The sequence below is a fragment of the Notolepis coatsorum genome, assembly GCF_963971535.1.
Source record: "Notolepis coatsorum genome assembly, chromosome: 16".
Taxonomy (NCBI): Eukaryota; Metazoa; Chordata; class Actinopteri; order Aulopiformes; family Paralepididae; genus Notolepis; species Notolepis coatsorum.
This window is the reverse complement of record NC_140180.1, coordinates 29,499,271-29,513,717: the sequence shown is the minus strand read 5'-3', so window position 1 is coordinate 29,513,717 and position 14,447 is coordinate 29,499,271. Positions and strand designations below refer to the sequence as shown.

The 14,447-nt window shown below is 45.4% G+C and overlaps 2 protein-coding genes across 2 annotated transcripts in view; one reads left to right on the top strand and one right to left on the bottom strand.

Annotated features, from left to right (window-relative positions):
* The window catches only part of gask1b (golgi associated kinase 1B), a 19,036-nt gene extending 6,083 nt beyond the window's left edge, over window positions 1-12,953 (bottom strand). Inside the window, 3 exon segments of the mRNA XM_084332240.1 lie at window positions 8,794-9,020; window positions 10,150-10,367; window positions 11,949-12,953. Coding sequence (XP_084188366.1) covers window positions 8,794-9,020; window positions 10,150-10,367; window positions 11,949-12,831 — 1,328 coding nt within the window. The 5' untranslated portion in view covers window positions 12,832-12,953.
* tmem144b (transmembrane protein 144b) overlaps window positions 12,159-14,447 on the top strand; it is a 30,270-nt gene continuing 27,981 nt past the window's right edge. The window contains exon 1 of the mRNA XM_084332241.1: window positions 12,159-12,245. The gene's annotated coding sequence lies outside the window, so the exon portion shown is untranslated. The remainder of the gene's footprint in view (window positions 12,246-14,447) is intronic.

The following is a 14,447-nucleotide window of genomic DNA, read 5'->3' as shown; positions in this document are numbered from 1 at the left end:
TGTGATACGAAAAGAGTCCAGAAAAAAGAGTATATACATTTGACGTAGAAACTGTACATTGGAGGAGGTTGGGGGGGGGGGCAAGGTTGGGTAGTAGTAGGGGGGGGGGAGGTTGGGTAGGAGGGGGACACTATACAACTGTACAAGCAAAACTGTACATTGGAATATTGACAAGACCATACTTGGTAATTTACTGTACATTGGAGGGGGTTGTGTTAGGACATTTACAGGGGCCAGTTTCTAATTGCAGTCTCCCGTAGGTGTTTTTTGAGAGTGTTTTTGAAAGTGGGTAGTGATTCACATTCCTTTACAGCTTTGGGTAGGGCGTTCCACATTGATGTGGCATAATTGTGAAACGTGTTTAGTCCCTTGTTTGAGCCGAATCTGGGTTTAACATGATTTGTGGAGCTCCCTCTGGTGTTGTGATCGTGGTATTCACTGACCTTTGGGAAGTATTTTGACATGTACATGGGTACCTTGGTCGTGTAGTGTATCTTGTAGACCAGGCCCATTGCAAGTTGCTGTACTCTGTCGTCTACTCTAAGCCATCCTAGGTTGTCAAAGTGGGCAGGGGTGAGGTGGGTTCTAGGAGTAAGGTTAAGCAGTAGTCTGACCAGTTTGTTTTGAGATGTTTGTAATTTTGTTTTTAGCGCCTTTGAGGTGCTTTGGTACCATGAGGTGCAAGCATAGTCGTAGTACCCTTGAATGAGTGCTCCTGCCAGAGTCTTCAGGGTATTCTTGTTTACCAGTGAGGAGATCCGGTACAAGAATCAAGTTCGTTGGTTGACTTTTTTTATTACATTGGATGCCATTTTGTCACAGGAAAGATTTGCCTCTAGGATGGAACCCAAGTAGGTAATATCTTCTTTCCTTGTGACAATATTGTCACCCACTATAACTGAGAAGCCGTCGGTCTTGCTGAGTTTGTTATTTGAACCGAAGAGAATGGACTCTGTTTTGCCTATGTGTAATGATAGTTTGTTATCAGCGAGCCATATGCAGATTTTGCCTAGTTCTGAGCTGAGGGTTTTTTCAACCTGTAACTTGTTTTTGTCAGAGACCAGCAGGGCTGAGTCGTCCGCAAACAGGAACAAGTTGCAGTCACAAGCTGACGACATGTCATTTACATAAATTAGGAACAGTAGCGGACCTAGTATGCTTCCTTGTGGAACACCACAGCTTACTGTGAGGGGGGGGGATAGGGTACCGTTTACCTCCACCATCTGCTCTCTCCCCTCCAGGTAGTATTGCATCCAGTAGATTCGATTTCTTTCCGCAAGGTATTTTTCGACCTGTTCGTATACAATTTTTTCCATGACTTTCGAGATGGAGGTAAGGATAGAAACAGGGCGGTAGTTGCCTGCGTCTAATTTACTGCCTTTTTTGTGCAGGGGTGTTACTCTCGCAATTTTGAAGTCCTTGGTTTTATGGAGAGGTTTATTATGTGTGTGATGACTGGGGTGATGGCGGCTGCTGAGTCTCTGAGGAATTTGGAGGGGATGTTGTCATGGCCAGTGGCCTTGTTAGGTTGGAGGGCGCTCAGTTTTTTGAGTACCTCATCTGTTGTTACCATTTCCAGTTTGAAGTCTTCTTTGTGAACCCCTAGGTTCTTGTAGTATGCTACTATGTGTTCTACCCCATAATGCCCTGAGTGGGAGGGTAGTTTGTTTACCAGTGTTGTGGCTATGTTTGTGAAGAAACTGTTTAAGTAATTGGCTACATCCAGCTTGTCTGTGATGAGCGTGTTGTCCGTCTTTATGTTTATGTTTGAGAATCTGGTTTTAAGTTTTTTACTGCAGCCTAGTTGGTTATTGAGTAATTTCCAAAGTTCACGTGGTTTGTTTTTGTTTTCCTCGGTTTTGTCATTGATGCATTTTTTTTTGCTGTTTTGATCATGGAGTTTACGTCATTTCTTAATCTGTTTCTTTCCAGTTTGAGTTCAGTCACGTGGGCTTGGAGTTCACTGCTCGTGCTTATGGTAAGCTTTGACTGACTTTTAAGAAACTCAGAGCATTTTTTGTCTCTGGTTTTCATAGCGGTCAGTATTTCAGTGTGCATCCACGGCTCAGCGCAATTTTTTACCCTAGTGGTTCTTAGGGGGGCCATGTTGTTTAGTATCGTTGAAAATTTGGTTTTGAAACCAAGCCATGTTTCTTCAACCAGTGTACCATTGAGATCATCTGACCAGTCCAGACTCTCCAGTTCAAGGTTAAAGGCCTCGCTAGAGTAGGTTTTGAGGTCTCTAGATGTGACTGTTTTGTGACAGCCAGCCTTTTGTTTTAGCTTTTTGCGGGTACAGAATATCATATAATGATCACTTAACCCGCATGCTATAACCCCTTTATTGGAGATCTTGGACTTGTCAGAGGTCAGGATGAGGTCAATGGTAGTCTGAGTTGACTCACAAACACGTGTGGGTTGGGTGATTAGCTGGCTGAGGCCGTGCAGATCACAAAACGACAGGTTATGACTATAACCAAGTTCTGTTAGTAATGGTGACGCTCGGCGTCACTTCCGCACTGTACCTCGCTTGTGCACGCGCACTGAATAAAAATTCCACAATGTACCTTTACATCCCAATATTCGTCTGACCACACCCCTATCAGCTTACCTTCATAAGCAGGTGTGTGGCCACCTACTCGCCTCCTTCCCAAGCTTTCACCACAAGGTGAGATCAAGGGCTGCAGCGGCGTCGGACGCCGAGCGTCACCATTACTAACAGAACTTGGTTATAGTCATAACCTATCGTTCTGTATCGTAATGGCTCTCGCTCGGCGTCACTTCCGCACAAGGGAGGCCGAGCGGGAGCCAACGGCCGACAAATACACCCCGCTGAGGCCCCCCACAACCATCAGATCAGGGAGGACCGAGCCCCCCCGACCCCCCCTAATGGAGGGCACCCCCCCTATTGGAGGTTCCCGGGAGGGCGACGGACCCGACCGTGCGAAGAGGCACTCAAGCAACTCAACGCACAGGGTGAGCAGACCGTGGCCTGACCCCACGACTACACACACGCACAACCCGCATGCCACCCGGGAACGAACGGAAGGAACAACCTCGTTACTGCCCCCAGAAATCACGGGGTCAAGAGCAAACCCAACCCCGTGGCAAGGCCGTAGCAGCGGAGCGCGAAGGAAGACCCAGACCCACCAAAGGGACTGGATCCCCTGGAAAACGGGGGCCCGGAGAGGTCCATGATGCCAGCATCAAGACCCCACCAGGTGGTCACTTAGTGACACCGCCCCCCACATCGCCAGCGTATTCGGATAAGGCCCCTCTCAAGAGCGGGCCCTTTCCCCCCAATAGCACATTGCCTGGCACACTGACCCTGCAGCACAGGCAGTCAGCATGGCCGTAAGCCCCAAAAAAGGCTTACCAACGGAAGCAGGCAGCGCACCGGGGAAACCAGGCAACAGGCTGTAACCCGAGCCTGGAGCACTGCGGACGAGACAGGCGCCAGAGGGGTCAGCTGAAAACAGCCGCCCCGGCGGAAGGGGCATATGCTGGCGTTGTTGATCACCATGACAAAGCCTCCCTTAAACCCCCCCCCCCCCCCCCCCCCAGCGGGTATGAGGCAGCAAAGGCTGACACGATTGGCAGACGTCATGAACGTGCAGGGGCACACTCAACCGGGTAACCCGGGAGTTGACTCTGCTCCAACACACCAGAGAACCAACCACCCTGTCGTTACCCTATGCGGTGGTTGGTCCCATAACCCCTCAAGAAAAACTCCAAAACGTACCTGCGGGCATACTACCGCAGGACAAGTGTTTCAGTTTCCAAAAGGGTTATTCCAGGCCTACGGGTCGACGAAACATTACTTCGGACCGGGCCCGGCGATACGGGAAGCACAGGGTCACCAGAGGAGGTCAAAGACCACCCCAACAGGCCCCTCTTCGCCATGCGTGCGAGAAGAGCGAAAAGAATGGAGAACCATCCCCAAGCACACCGTACTTGGTATTCCCAGGCGGTCTCCCAACCAAGTACTAACCAGGACCAACACGCGTAGCGGCCGAGATCTGCCGAGATCGGGCGTGTACAGGTTGGCATGGCCGTAAGCCATTACGACAGTGCAGAGTACAAAATGTACCCAACAAGGGTCTCCATAGCGGCTAACCCTGTGACACCCGGACCGACCTGGCATTTTTCCCCCTGAAAAAAGCCCAAGTCCCTCAGAGTACCAGAACAGCAGATCTGCATCCCCGGTGGACAACGGGTTTAACTGATCCGGACCAGCGTGACCAGAACCAGTCCCGTGTCCTAACCACGCCGACATGCCTACTCCAGGAGAAGGGGCAGATATGCGTGTTGATCTTAACATGAAAAGAAGGCGCCACCCAGACGTTCGGTGCGAACCGCGCCCGGTGGCCCACCCCCAGGGCGTGAGACCCCTCTACATATGTTCAGATCCATTCCGTCATCATCCCCCAGATATGAACGAGAATCCGTCGACAACCAACACAGGTCGTCGGAAGAGGAAAAACCTCCATCCCAGTTGCTTTATAAAAACGCTGTTTTAACCTCAAGCAACCAAGGCGTGCCAGTCATTCGCCTGATCTTCAACAGAACACCCCGAGCTAGCACTATGCGTGCGTCGGGACACAACCACATCAATGAACAGGCTATTTCGACCTGTCATTGAATCCCCAAGGCGCCCAGGGGAACGACAAGAGGGGTGTGATGCTTCCTAACTCCAACTCTTTTTAATAAAAAAGAAGGAAGCACCAACAGCATGTATCCCAGTCTACACAGCCGGGGGTAATTTTTTTTAACATTTTTACATCCCACCACCCTCCCATAGGGAGGAGACGGAAATCCCCAGAGAGACTTCCCACGCGAGCTGTACAGATTGAAAAGAATATATTGCAACCTTGAGCCATGTAAAATTTTGGTTTTAGGGCTCTCCGGGGAGGAGGCACTGAACCCATACACATTCAATAATCGAATTGAATCGAATACACACACAATAGAGCAGGACTCCTTTTTGAAGTTCTACTGACCTTGACAATCTGAGGAGGAGGCTCTGCACTCTGAGGAGGCTCCCTCACATGGAAGGAGAGTCCTAACTCACAGAAGGCCTGAATAGGAGCTTCGTGAGGAGGAGCCCTGACCACTCCCCGAAACAGATCCACCATATGGACCCGAACAGCTCACGGAAGTCCTACCAACAGAGACGCGCACAGTGACGTACTCTATGGCGGGGGAATTTCTGCGGTGCACACGCCCAATATTCCAGGGCGTGGGACCAGGAAACTCCCCCCCTCTTACCCTGTAACGTGCCGAACAGCAACGTGACAGGAACCTTGAAGGACAGGAGGTCTTAACCCCTGCCCATCAAAGAAGGGGAGGAAAGGATTACCAGTTCACCCCTTTACGACCCCACACCCATGATACGATGTAATGACAAATAGAGCATGACACAGTCATATTCTGCTACATGAAGTTTTTAACAGCTTCACACAGCTCATGTGCTAACCTGCTATCTGATTTTTACTAAGGAAAAAACACAGAATAGAGAGGGCCCCCTTAAGAGCCCCGGTACCAGACTTACACATGTGCTTCTGTGGCCAACCCAACCCAGTTGTAGATCACAAGATACACACAACCCTTTAACACCACAAAAAATGGCAATACACTCCACAGAGGAACGCCATTTTTCCATAATGAGAGAATACACAATTCTCGATTAGTATCGGCCACAGGCCTTGCTAAGCACACACGAAAAGTGACCAAAAAAACTTTTCTTTTAGGAAAATACAGTTCCTCAAGCAGTTTTAGCACAAACCCAGCAATCAAGCTAAGGGTTACATTGTATCCCACCACACAGTGACACAATATATTGTAACAACATGTCTGAGAGGAGGGTGAGGAAGTCCCCAGGGAACCGGGGGGAAAACACCCCTCCCACCTTACCCTTAATACGGCCAGTTGAACAGGTAAACCTGTTAATATGTGAACACACAGTTCATTGTCATTACAGGCTGAGAAAAGAATTCATTCTTCACTCATATGTCACTAAGCATAGCTTTATAGGTTAGTTTAACCCCCTTAGTTGTGAGTACACGGTACATGAACACACATGATGTTTCTCAACACAACAAACCAGATCATTTCACATCTGTAACAAACAACCCGATTTGCATGGAGAAGCCAATACCAGTGACAAGACAATTCACACATAACTCGCGTCGTATCCTAAATGTAGTGCAGCAACACACGTTTTGGAAAACATCGTTATTTACAAAACATTTAGAAGGGAAAGAAAGAAGAAGTGTTCAAGGTCTGGTCAGGACCTTTCCTACCGTGAGCGCAGATCAAGCGAACTGCAGTCTCTAACAAGGCACCAATAGTAAACACAGCATCTGTGTTGACGACACGGGCAGCGTCGCTGCTCCATCCTGCCGCTACGGTTCTCCTTGTTGACCCAGTCCTCGCCGGCCGGCTCTCGGGTAGGTTCGACTAACATCCTCTGTCAAAGATGACGTCGTAGTCAGAGTGTTTTAAGGCATGTTATAGTCATAGCAATGTTCCACAGTGTAGCATCAAGCTAACAGCCGCTCTCGGCCGATAGCAGCAAGCTAACATTTTCTAGCCTAGTGACACAACGGGCTAGCGCCGCAGCTAACAGCTGACTGGTTAATAGGTAGGCCACAACTAGCACGCAAGGTACGCAGCTATCACCTGAACTTGTACACAACGATATAACAAGCCACACTCAGACAGGCCGCCGTTCTGAAACCCTCCTCACCTTTTAAGAGAGAAGAGAAACGAGATGTCAACACGGTTTACAACGGTGATTTTACCATACATCCGGCGGAGCCAGCACAAGTCCCATCTGGGCTGTAGCCGACTTGAACATGGATCTTCCGATAACGAACATCCCTGCCCACATTTCCTCGTTTAGGGTATACTCTCATTTGCATATGAAAGACGGGGCCTATACGGTGACAGAGAAGCATCCACTCGTCCAGAGAATCCTGGGATCACCAGTTACTGGTCGTGGCCCACTAGTTGTTATAATGGGCTTCAAACCAAGATCCTCCGCCGTCGCCTAAAAAGGCTGAACAAAGGACCCTAATCTGGGGCCGGTTTTCGTAAACATTGTCAGCTAGCCCCCATAGCACTAACAGACAAGTGGTGCTCGCAAGCAAACATTACTCACCAAACCTGGAACCCACCGCTTCTCACAACAGTCGGTGCGTCCTACAGTCCAGCTGTGTTGCTGGAGGGTTTTACCCCATTCAGCCACAGCAAGGAGGACTGCAGTTGGGAGGCATGTCAGCGGCGTGAACTCCTAATACGAAAAAACCGGTGGAGGTGTAGAATGATCATCATCTTCCAGACACTCCAGTAACGAAGACAATATCGCCGTATTTTCTCGAAAAATAGTGAGAGAGTAAATAAAGATATGATGTCAACGTATCTCTTGTTTTCCAACTTTCTCCTACTAACAACCTCGTCAAGTGGGGATCTACCGAAGGCACTTCCTTGTGGTGAAAGCGAAGAAGGAGGCGAGTAGGTGGCCACACACCTGCTTATGAAGGTAAGCTGATAGGGGTGTGGTCAGACAAATATTGGGATGTAAAGGTACATTGTGGAATTTTTATTCAGTGCGCATGCACAAGCGAGGTACAGTGCGGAAGTGACGCCGAGCGAGAGCCATTACGATACAGAACCTATTGTAGGATTTGAAGACGGGTGCATCTTTTTGTTGCATATCCGTGTTCCAATCCCCAATAAGAATAGTTTCTGCATCCTCAGCTCCAGCTAAGCACGCATCCAACACATCATAAAAGCCATTTTGGTCTGGCGGTCTGTAAATTGTGCCAACAGATTTCGCCCTTTCAAATAGAATTTCTACAAAAACAGTTCAGAATCAGTTACCTGCCAACTCATTTTAGTAAAACTTTACTCATAGCATACACCTATATATTATATATTACATGTAATTAGTAGGGATGTCCGATATTATTGGCCTACCGATATTATCGGCTGATATTGGCATACAAATGTAATATAGGAAATTATAGGTATCGGTTTTCAAAAATATATATATATATTTTCTTTTTTTTACATTTATTTAACCTTTATTTACCCAGGCAAGCAAGTAAGAACAAATTCTTATTTAATTTATTGTCAAAAGTATGCATAATGTTGTGTTAATTCCACCACAAGAGATATGTAATGTTAATTACCTGAAATGATTAAGTTTTTTGGGGGGGGGGGGGGGAAACCCAGCATATATCAGTATCAGTTGATATCGGTATCGGAAATTAAGAGTTGGACGGAATCGGTATATCGGATATCGGTAAAAAAGCCAATATCGAACATCCCTAGTAATTAGTAACATAGATAATAGCTCATAGTGCCTCTATATCAGTTACCAGATGATATCGTGTGAACCTTGTGTATACTGCACCGTACCTGTGTACACTGTATACTTTACTTAGTCATAGTATATATTCAGATTCCAAGTGTTATTGACCATCATTTATTGTGACATATAATATAACTGATAGGACATACAGGCCCTTTGCAGCATCTGCACCTTTGATTACTTGCTCATATTCTTATATTCAGAGTTTAATTATATTGTTTACACTGCTTATTTTATCTTTACTATAATTGTATTGCCAATATTATATCTTCCACCAAGACCATGCCCATAGCTGTACCCCCCATGCTGATATGACGCCTGAATTTCCCCCAATCAATAAAGGAATATCTTATCTCATCTTATCTTATCTAAATAACAACTAAATCAAAACTAAATAATTTCCCTTGTCCACTTACTCCTCGATCCCCTCCAGGAGCCTGAAGTCCAGGTTGTCCTCGTCCCGGTCGAAGAAGCCCTTGTTGTTGGTGAAGACCAGGTGCCTGGGGTCGCCGTCCCTGTGGACGATGTTAGCCAGTGCTACGTGGTCCTTCTCCCCGCACTCCGCGTGGTGGCCCACCTCCACGCACCTGTCCTCCTGGCGTGGCCTGAACCCACAGCAGCTCTGATCCAGGCGGCTGTAGATCTGAAAAGCGTTTCATCGTTCTTAATGAGAGGGTTGATTGTTGGATACATTAATCAGAATAGAATCAAAGTCACCGTTTAACCTGCCCCTGTTACACAGGAGCATCTGGGAATTTGTCCTTTGAAGCGGTTTGGAATGTACTGCACTTGGTTCGGGCTTGAAGCCTTACTCGCATGGATTCTTGCATGGTCTGGTGAAGCCAGCTGCCATGCAAGGTTACATTTGGCTTCGATATTATGATCAAAGCTACAGTAGCATGGTTGTTTTCCCTCACTGGCCCTTTTCATGCTGGAAATCTAATCCAGAAGGAATCTAAACTGAATCAAATTTGTGCACATTAAATACAACTTGTGACTAATCCTCGACTGTGTCTGGACTGATCCTTCGTGGTTAGGAAGTCGATTGGGTTCAGAATTCTCACGCGAGGACTCCTGAAAGCCAACATGTAGCCTGGGAACTCCGGCCTCCCACACAGAAAACCAAACATCTTTCTAGAGAACTCCTTTGAGGACATTTAGGCTTATAACATCTCAAGGTCTGTTACACCAGCTATAGCATAGATAGTATGGTAACATACTGTATATGGTTTTCAGTATCTGTGGCTGTGTTTATTGTTTTATAACAGGAAGCTCTCATCGTTCTACCGTGAGGAGGACACATGATAATCGGACATGTAACTCACCAATGTGTTCTGTGAAATTCCTCCTCTGGGTGACATCACACGGAGGAATTTCTCAGGGTGCTGATGCGGCTGAGCTCTCGAGACACAGAACACGTTGGCGAGTTACATGTCCAATTATCACATGTTCTCCAGACCACAGAACGATAGGATTAACCCTTTCACTAGCACACTACCGAAAGTTAACCTTTCACTACCACACTACAGACGGTTAACCGTCTATAGTGTGGTATTGAAAGGGTTAACCTTCTGTAGTGTGGCAATGAAATGGTTAACATTTGCCATGTCGCCGTGAAAGGGTTAACCATTTGGTAGTGTGGTGGTGAAAGGGTTAAAGGCCCCATGAAATCAAAATAGATGTGTGTCTATTTTAAAGTGCTTAAAGAGCTCCTTTAAAACGAGTCCACTATCCACTATATCCAAAACCATTACATAAATATCTCCCATTACCTGCAGCAGGAAATCAAAAAGTGCTAGCTTGCTCCACTCATAATGATGGATCGTAGAACAGCCCGAGTCAGGCTTGGGGGTGACGTTTTTATGCCAACACCTCTGTTTCAGGGAACTCTGGTACTCCCCCCATGTTAGCCTCACAGCGGACTGGTCAGCTAGAATGTTCTCTGCGTAGAGGGATGGATCCCACGACACCACTGGACAGGGCTGGCCATCTGATGGGAGGGAAGGATATACGAGTCATATACAGTATTATAATTCAGAAGGTATATTATCAGTGCTGCCTAATTGAAACAAAATATAATATTTCACTGCAAATAAGACATGAATCAGCATGGTGCCAGGAAGCAACATTTTCCATAGTGGCTAAATGATGGTTGCGCTATTATTCAAAATGGTCATTTTTATATGTGTTTAAATAACTCAAAAACACCAAAGGCCATGCTAACATGTTTTGTTTGAAGTGCATGAATTAATAAGTTGCTATTATTTGGGTCACGGGCATCCAATGAAAATGCTATATCAATACAAATACTGCCAGTTGCCAACACGTTGCTGGAGCAAGGCCATGGCTAAGGATCATTCTCTACGGATTGACAAATTGGTAGTGTGCATTTACACCTCTATGTACTGTATTCACCCAGGCTCTCCCATGGCGTTATACAGCCCAACTAAATCACAGCTGCTCAGTTGGCAGAAGGGGCCTGTGCTGTGATGCTATCAGTGTGGATCACAAAGGCTATGCATGTGTTTATTCTGTTGAAGTCGGGGCTTGGAAGATTACTTCCAAAGTGCTATCTCAGATTTCAGATTAAAGGTAGAATCTGTAATGGCGTCAAACGGTGACCTCTAAGCGAAAGAGCCCCGCTTGGTATTGCGTTTTGTTTCCTTTTTTTTGTTTTGGTCTGACATGAGGGTTGGAGTTTAGTAACTTGTCAATTTATATCATGGCAGAGCCTGAGGTGTAGTGTAGCCAGCAGTAGCAACCCATCCTCCTTTGCCCACTAAACGCCAACCCGCACATCACACCAAAACAAAACATGTAAACAAAGCGCAACACCAACCAGGGCTCTTTTGAATATGGAGTCAGATTACACTGTAATGACCTAATCATGGACACAAAACGCAACGCGTTTCAACATCAAAGGGTCTTCCTCAGGCTGTAGACCCTTTGAGGTTGAAACCTGTAGCATTTTGTGTGCCCAAGTCCATTGTGTTATGTACACTGTACATTATTTGTTAAACTGTTCAGTGACACAAGAACAGTTTATACTTATTTATATATTATGTACTGGTATAGTACATGTAGCCTGCTGAGTTTCCTTTTGCCATGTTTTTTTTATCCATACATGTACATACATTTGACATAATGTTACATTAGCTAATAAATCAAAAACTTGAGATGTTGTTCTCTCTCTATATCTATCTATCTATCTATCTATCTATCTATCTATCTATCTATCTATCTATCTATCTATCTATCTATCTATCTATCTATCTATCTATCTATCTATCTATCTATCTATCTATCTATCTATCTATCTATCTATCTATCTATCTATCTATCTATCTATCTATCTATCTATCTACCTGTCTGTCTCTCACTTGGTGGCCTGCCTTTATTTAAGCTGGCTTGTTTTTATTGTTGATTGGCACACTCAAAAGTTGAGAGCCAACTTTGTTTAAAACTGCCAACCAACTTTGTATAATTGCAAAGTGTACCGAACCACATTTGATCACGTGAAAACGAATATAATCGTGCGAGATTAGATATATCAGTGCACAATGTGGCCTACCCTGTAAAAAGTTGAATTTCCGACTAACAGCCGGCAAAGTCCTGTTCAGCCCAAGGACTCTGTCCAAGTGGAAAGCAAACACCTGACTAGTGTCCACGGGGATACCGATCACGCCACATTGTTCTCGGCACACGTTGTGAATAATATGTACATATTTCTGATTGGTCAGTGACACGTTCCTCGGGCTCTCGAACAGCAGGACGCTGGGAGATCCTCTATAGGTGACTTCTTTGATGCGCGAAACTTTGCCATCGGCGAGAAAGCGCATGGCGTGGATGTCCTCTCGGCTGAACCACGGTGGGGCTCTTTTGCTGTATATTCGAATAGAACTGACTGGTTCTGTTCGGGACCCCGCCGCTTTAGACCTATCAACCATGTCCAACGATCCGTAATCTATGTTTCTAATCTCTCTCCAAGACATGTCGTTTCCATAGATGCGCCCTTGACGCACATCCATCTCCTGGGTGCCGGTGGCTTTGTTTTGCGTAAAGGCAGCATTCTCCGATTTGATCCTTCTCACTTTTCTCCTCAGCTTCGGTCTGACTGTTCCCCGAATAATCGCTGGTTTGAGACGCTTAGATTTGAGCGTAATATACACCACGTTGGACCGGGTAGGGACCACAGAAGAATGTAAAGACTCCACCGTGACTGACTGGGCTTCGTTGATCCCAAAGTGATATAATCCCCTGGTGTTTTTGTAATCGTCTTTATCGATCCGTCTACCCTGGTGCGGCAACGAGTGTCCAACTTGTGAAACCACAAAAAAGAGGTAGACAAAACACACCCCCGCGATTATCACATTCCTTTTGGATGGAGGGCACCTCCGAAAGCCACCGACAGCCTTAGAGAAAGAATACGGCCAGAGAAAAAGACACTTCTCCATTAGAACGTATTATCCAACATGGTTACATCTGCGTCCTTGCGCCAAACTCAAGTCCGGGAGGCGCACGCAACTTCCAGAACCCATATATTCCCACCTGGCTGGGAAATAAACGGATGCTAAAAGTCCGCTTGCGATACAGAAAGCTATATCCTAGTTAAAGCCAGCTGCGTCTTTGGACATTGGCAGAATAGAGGAAGGGGTGGCTTTGTTGCCATATGGAATATGGATACGGGAACAATTTACCAACATCAGTGCGGAAAACATTCACGCATCAAATTCGAAACAGGAAAGGTATCATATAATATAACTATAGAAATCCAATAGATTTGGACAAATTGATCAAAACAATTGACCATATGCCGTACATATCAATTAAAAACAATATAGACTGTTCCAATTCAATGCAGCATGTGCGTATTAGTGTAATCATGTGGCTGTCAATCGCTTAATTGATTTTCGTAATATGACACCCGTTCATAAAACACTACACCATTTGTATATATTTATTACAAAAAGATTTGCCCTCATTTTTGCTTTTTGAATTTTTTTTAAGTTTACATTTTGTACCTCATTGTTTTCATTTTGTACTTTAGGTTGTACGTTAGTTTGTATATATATTGTATATTTTCTATAGTGTTAATATTCTCTTAACTTTTTTTACTGAAGCATAATCTCAGGGGGCTCATACAGAAACAAGTATTTCACTGTAATGTACATGTATTGTATACTATGTGATGTGACAATTTGTCACTGACAAATAAAACAAAACTTGAAACTTAAAAACTTAAATTCCTCTAATATTTCTCACTGATTAATGGGGTGCTTTTACCTAATTCGTTCAAATGCCTGGGCTTATTGGGGGGAAATGTTGCATGGTGCGTTAAACGGTTTCCTGGGCCGGGAGAACTGATGTCATCAGGGACATGAACATGGTCCATTCATTTGGTGCGGACGTGACCACACTCCTTCCAGTGTTTTCAACAAGTGAGCACCGCCCATCATGTCATGTCTTAGGCGACATCTGCCGGCCTGAACTGGTACTTATATTTACCTTTTAATTCAGTTCAGACTAGGGGGTGCACATGTAATGTAGGCTTATATTAATCATGTGGAAACTAACCTGCCGTCTGCCGACACTGCGATACGATATCCATTGTGCATACTGTATCTCATGGGCAAGGAATGCTATAGAATAGAATGAAATAGACACATGTTGTGAGCCAAAGAGGTACAAGGTAGAAAACACTTAAGAGGAAACGGATAAGCATCTCCAAGTGTGGAAGGAAGTGTTGACAAGAGCAGTTACAGGTCAGGAGTTGATGACACGGCGGAGCTGCAGTCTGAAGATATGCCGACCTCAAAACAGGCTCGACATAGAGCTACAATTGTTTTTTTCAAATATGAAAATATTAAATTAAGGTAAGGACACCGTATTGCTGTCGTCATCACCACCACCACAAATAAATAAATATATATATTTGTATAATACACAGTACTTGAGTCACTTGACCACATCATGCACAATTGTACAGCCCTGGGCCCCTGGCCTATTTGTATTTGTATCCTATTTTTATTTTATAATTATATTATAGTCTATTGTGCTTCTATTTACATTT